The following is a 6,089-nucleotide window of genomic DNA, read 5'->3' on the forward strand; positions in this document are numbered from 1 at the left end:
TGTCCCAGCAGCCTGCATAGCTGCAGCACTCAAACACAAGATCTGAGGCTGAATCTATGTTTTCAGTCCTGCAACTAGTGTGTTCTTTCTGCGGTGCTGCTCAGTATTTTACTCTATCTTCTCTGGGTTTATCTGCCTTTGAGTCTTACTGTTGCTGTCACTTTCTGTGATGGGTTTTCTTTGACGTCTCTGTTGCAGAGATGCAGAACGTTCAGAGAGCCTATTTCTATCAACACTTTCCTATTCTTCATCTAGAACCAGGTGACTGAGAAACCCAGCTGTTGTGTCATGTGTGATGCGTCCTAGAGCCATGCAAGAAATGCTTCCGTTAACTTCTCTTTGTCCCTTTGTCATACCTGCTTGTCTTTTCTTGTTCATTTCCTCTGCTTTGTGCTAGTAGCTCCTCATGGACTTTAAAACAAAAGCAAAATTCACCTTGCAAGTGGAGACAAGAAAAATATAGGCATATTCAGGTGCTAAAGGTTGCTCTTGCAAGACTTGCATGGAAACAGCTAAAAGCAAATCCCTGACAACTGTTTGAATGCAGAGCTGTCAAGGCTGTATTTCTTGCAAGATGCGGAAGGAAGATTTCTGAGACTGCGTTTAAACTGAAATCTGGTTTAATGTTGACTCTAGTATTGGGATTTGACTTCTGCTGCTGATCACTTAAAAGAAAGTCAGCTTGGCAAAGGAACTTGCACTGCGTGAAAAGTGGCCATCAGCCACTCAATGCTGATCAAGGCCTTTGCTGTGTGAGGCTCCTTTTGGACTTTGAAATGTCAACTGAACCAGTTCATATTTATTGTTCTTAGCTGGATCTTCTGTTGCAAGTGACTGTCGTTTTTGCTATCTTGATGTAGAATGAAGGGCTCAAGATTTTTAAGAGGATTGTTCCAGCCGCAATCTGGGACACTCTTATGTGGATTTCCCTGTGATGTCATCTAGTAACATAACCTTCTTTTCTTTTCTGATAAGACAACCTTGACCCTATTATAACAGCTGCTCTAGAAGTGAGCAGTTCTAAACTAATATTAGCTGTAAGTCAGAGTGTCCTTTCTTCCTCCTTCTTTTGTAGGGGTTTCTCTTAGCAGTTTTTTTTTTTTATCAGAAGCCACTTGAACACAAGTTGTGTTTTCCGAAGTGAAGATTTGGAGCCTGAACATAGACATCTGCCAACCACTAAAGAAAGTGAAGTAGTGGCTTGAAGCCCTTAATGAAAATGCACTGGGGGTATGAAGACCTGTAGTGATGCAGTTGGTTTTGATTGACTAGGTGAATTTTTATCTCCATATAGAAGAGCAATGGGAAAAAGTAATGCTTTAGTTTCTTCTTGCCCCTGCTACTCCCAGATCTAGCTGGCTTCTACTGAAAAAAAGGATCTGTGGAGTCCACTCATCAAGCTAATAGCTTCATCAGTGCTTAGATGTCACTGTGGCATATTGGAGAAAGTGTTGGGGCAGGAAGTTCTGACTTTCTCCTAGTGGCATTGGTCATGTCTCTGACCTACAATACTTGTACTCCAAAAATAACTCAGTGGTGTCTTAAGGTTTGGCTTCTATCATGTCATTTACCATGTTTGCTTGATTTACAAGCAGATATGGCTTTTCTGATCACCGGTCATGGCAGTTCTGCCTGTAATGCAAGAGTGAAGCTGGGCTTTTTCTCTACCTGTGCCCCCTCTGGGTCAGAGTTAAGTGATAGTTGACTCTGCTGGGCTAGCAGCTAGAACTCTTCTTGGTTTGCTATTTTTCATTGTAATCTAAGTGAGTAGAAGCATCTGACACTCACTTCTAGATTGCTCTCTCAGAGCTGCCAGAGTATCAGTAGAATATGTTTGGGAGTAAGTTTGATTCCATCACTCAAACTTCCTGTAGCGAGCTGTTGCTTTTTTTTTCCTTCCTGCTCCTATCCCTGCACAAATTCTATACAGGAGTCAACATCTGTGTAGAGATGAAGCAAAAAGGATCCTGCAGCTCCTCTCATTTATCCTGTTCTACCCAGATGTTCTTTGTACGTTCCAGTGCTTCCTTTGTTTGTGGCAGAATTTTAACAGTCTTTGTTGTCCTCTTTCTAGTTGACCGTATTGTTGGGCTGGACCAGGTAGCTGGTATGTCAGATACAGCATTACCAGGGGCCTTTAAAACCAGGAAGGGTATGTTCCGGACAGTGGGACAGCTCTATAAAGAACAGCTGGCTAAGCTGATGGCTACTTTGAGGAACACCAACCCCAACTTCGTCCGTTGCATTATCCCCAATCATGAGAAAAAGGTAAAGACAGTTATAAAAGCACAGCTCGTGCAGTCTTATGTGGGCTTCCTGGGACATGTGGCTGGATCGCTATCTTTTGTTGGGTTTTGCAAGAGGTCTTAAAGAGGTTCTGTTTTCTCAGGGTATCTTTTTTAAGGTCATCCTAAATAACCGTATACTTAGCAAAATTTTGCAGACTGGTCTTGCAGTTCTTAAGGTGACATAAAAGCTTTCGGTTGCTTTTCTAACTGGACAAGAGAGAAGTGACTGCTTTGCAGAAAAAGAGAGTCAGGCAAGGGGGTAAACCCCTTTTACAAAAACTTTGTTGTATTTATAAAATGCACTTTTTCCTCACTAGGCTGGAAAACTAGATCCCCACTTAGTCCTTGACCAGCTTCGCTGTAATGGAGTGCTGGAGGGAATCCGTATTTGCCGTCAAGGTTTCCCCAACAGAGTTGTGTTCCAGGAATTCAGGCAAAGGTAAGGCCTAGAAAACAATCTGAAGCAGTCTCTACCCTGGCAAAATTTGAAGTATTTTGTTGCAACTAGATTGCTACTGTTTTTAAGAGTGGCACATCTGTCCGTTGATATTCCCTGGAACAAAGTCTCCCCAAAGCATCTTTGACTTTCTCTGCTAAGTGTGTAGTTCAGGTGAAGGATAGAAGACCCCATCTAAGACTGCTGCTTTGTACTCTCTTGTCTAGAGCTGCAATTTTTTCTTTTTAAGAGTATCATGAACTGTCAGTAGGAACACATTGGTTTTTCTGTTCATTGTTGTTTTCAAATATACCAGTGTAACTAGTCTAATGCTTTCTCCTTTTCAGATATGAAATCTTAACTCCAAATGCAATTCCCAAAGGTTTTATGGATGGAAAGCAGGCCTGCGTGCTCATGGTAAGACATCCCAGAAACTCTACTTGAGTAGAATAAACTTAGGGTGTGGTTTGGAAATGGGAGTTGTGCATGTCAAATATATCTTGTACTCACAGACCAAAATTCCAGAGTCAAATGTTTTGTCTGAGAGAAGGAGAGTGCAGAAAGCTTTCTCTTGGCTTTTGGAGGAGGCTTTTGACTAGCATGAGGTTTAATAATCCTAAGCCAAAAAGATCTTTCTGTTTCCACAGATGCATATGCTTTGAGATGCCAGTGCTATTCATGGAATCAAAATGCTTAGAAGCATTAGTGTTATCTTTAGCACATGCTTAAAAGTATGAGCTTCAACAAACTTTTTGTAATGGCTTGCTGATGACAAATGTTTTCAGTGAAGGGTCCAATTAATTTCTGCAGAATTGCCTGCTTCAAAGGGAAGGCTTTGGCTCTGTAACTTGAGGACTAGGAGAGAGTATATTTGTATGTAAGGGATTACCTTTCTTCTATCTTAAAGGAGTATACCTTATACCCCTTGATGAGTTTAAGTGTTAACATGCAAATCCTTTAAAGGACAGAAAAGTTGGTTGGCGTGCCTTTTTCTGACAAGCATTAGGACTGGTTAAAAATAAATAAGAAGGATCAACTGATGTGCTTCCTTTAGGAAAGGAAGAGGACTCTTGGGATTAGGCATATGTCCCTCACAGCATCCTTATAGTTCTGGGCACTTGATGTGGTGTTGTATTCAGCAATGCTTTCTGTCGTATTTTCTGTCTCTGGTTACCTCCATTTCATGCTGTGCCTGGCCGAGCTCCAACTCCTAACTGGGACAGGACTTTATTGAGAGCCAGCACTTGAGTTGGCTTGAGTGGCTCATTGTGGGAAAGGGATATCTTAGAGCCATGACACACAAGCATGGTTTGTGACATTTCGTGTGAAGCAGTCTTAGCAGAAGATGAATTCTTCTTTCTCTCGTTTTAGATCAAAGCACTGGAGCTGGATTCCAACCTGTACCGAATTGGACAGAGTAAAGTATTCTTTAGAGCTGGAGTCCTTGCTCATCTTGAAGAAGAGAGAGACCTGAAGATCACAGATGTCATTATTGGCTTCCAAGCCTGCTGCAGAGGCTACCTGGCCCGAAAGTAAGGACTTTATTTTGTAAAGTACATTATAAGAATGTATTTCTCTCATTCAGGTACAAGTTTCTTTCCCAAAAAAAAGATGGCTGGAAATTCTTTTTTTATCAGAAAGGCCACGATTAATTTGTTGTGTGTAACAGTTGAAGGTGTTCTAGTATTTTCCAGTACCTGTAATGCTAGGTTTCTGGCACCTGCAAGAACCTCCGTGTGCTCCTATCCCACATACTACCAGAGCATTAGAATCTTTTTCCTCTCTGTAGGAATACTACACAGCAGGCAATTTTCGATAGAAGTGCTGCAAACTGCAAATGTGAAAATGAAAAGGTCTTAGTGTACAGTACTGATCCAGGAGGTGTAGGATTTTTCTTAAACTGTTAGGTAGGACTGCAAATGGTGCCCTTCTGAAAACAAAAGTAGTATCTGTCAGATTGGCAGGAAAACACACCTCTGTTTAAGAGCTCCTTTATTGGAAGTCAAAATAATAAGGCTTTTCAGATTAGAGGATGTTAGGGAAAAGCTTTATGAAATAGGAAATTGAATAAAGGAAAGGATAGCCACACTTACCTGAGCAGAAGAAACTTGAAAAGATAGAGGGAGTTGACTGGAAATTTTGCTGGTATTTTAGAAAGGAGCCATCTAAAGTAAAAGCGTAGAGATATTTAAGCAGGGGTTTGGTGGAGAAAATTGCGTGCTGCTGTGGGTTCTGTTGCCTGACCTCCACTTGACCTTGCAGAGCCTTTGCCAAGCGCCAGCAGCAACTGACAGCCATGAAAGTGCTTCAGAGGAACTGCGCTGCCTATTTGAAGCTGCGGAACTGGCAATGGTGGAGGTTGTTCACCAAGGTAATATTTTCCGTCTGCAATTTTGACAGTTTGGTTGCCATTTCCGCTTCTCAGGTTGAAGTGGAGCACAAAAATCACTTCTGCAACTGCACTGGCTTGTAACTACGCCTGGATTCGTAGGCAATATCCTGTCATGTTTTATAGCTGTGCGGTATGCCTGCATAAACCACCTGCAAGGCTATATCCAGGTAGTATTGTGAGATAGCAAGAGTTGTCTTTTAACTCTCAATGCTGGAGAAATGCAAGAGGATCTCTTGCTTTGGTGGTTCGCCATGTCAAAGAGTCCCTTACCATGTGGCTAGTCCGTTTAGCTAGACAGATACTGGCAATGCAGGGTGGCTTGGCATCTCTTTCTCTTCCAAGTTACAAGAGCAAAGGCAAAGCACTGAGATCTGATCTTGCTGTTAGACTGGTAGATATTTTGCCTTTTTAAAGACAATAAACACAGGAAGAAAATGGTCTCTTTTCTAAATGTATGGGATTTCTTGCTTTTTAGCCATGAGACTGTCAAATGAGAGTTGAGAGCAGAGTTCAAGTTTTCTTTCCTGTGAAATCACTTCCAATGTTTTTTGATGGGGGAATTCGCAGAGATTGATGTTATTTATGTTTTTTGTTTATATTGACCTACCTGCAAATTTCCCCACCGAATAGGAGCTTTCTTCTGCTATTACTGCTTAGCACTTGAGGAGGAGGGTCTGGAGTTTACCCAACCCTTTCCTGATGCATCCCATCCTGGAGGAAAAGTTGGGCAGGCAGAAAGTGTGTTACTGGCAGAGGAGATGGTGTCTAGTCCTCCATGATCCTCCATATCATAGAATCATAGAACAATTCAGGTTGGAAAAGACTCTTGGGATCATTGAGTCCAACCATTAACCCTACGCTACAAGTTCACCCCTAAACCATATCACCCAACACCACGTCTAAACGACACTTGAACACATCCAGGGATGGCGACTCAACCACCTCCCTAGGCAGTCTGTTCCAGTGTCTGACC

At 42.0% G+C, this 6,089-nt stretch overlaps 1 protein-coding gene across 2 annotated transcripts in view; it reads left to right on the plus strand.

Moving 5' to 3' along the window:
- MYH9 (myosin, heavy chain 9, non-muscle) overlaps positions 1 to 6,089 on the plus strand; it is a 56,318-nt gene that overhangs the window by 33,855 nt on the left and 16,374 nt on the right. Inside the window, exons 15-20 of one of the 2 annotated variants that reach the window (XM_009874728.1) lie at positions 199 to 261; positions 2,075 to 2,268; positions 2,606 to 2,727; positions 3,072 to 3,141; positions 4,096 to 4,256; positions 4,987 to 5,095. In XM_009874728.1, the coding sequence (XP_009873030.1) occupies positions 199 to 261; positions 2,075 to 2,268; positions 2,606 to 2,727; positions 3,072 to 3,141; positions 4,096 to 4,256; positions 4,987 to 5,095 (719 nt within the window). The remainder of the gene's footprint in view (positions 1 to 198; positions 262 to 2,074; positions 2,269 to 2,605; positions 2,728 to 3,071; positions 3,142 to 4,095; positions 4,257 to 4,986; positions 5,096 to 6,089) is intronic. The other variant, XM_009874729.1, reaches the window with a different exon arrangement.

This window comes from Apaloderma vittatum, unplaced genomic scaffold (genome assembly GCF_000703405.1).
Source record: "Apaloderma vittatum isolate BGI_N311 unplaced genomic scaffold, ASM70340v1 scaffold10348, whole genome shotgun sequence".
In the NCBI taxonomy this organism is placed as follows: domain Eukaryota; kingdom Metazoa; phylum Chordata; class Aves; order Trogoniformes; family Trogonidae; genus Apaloderma; species Apaloderma vittatum.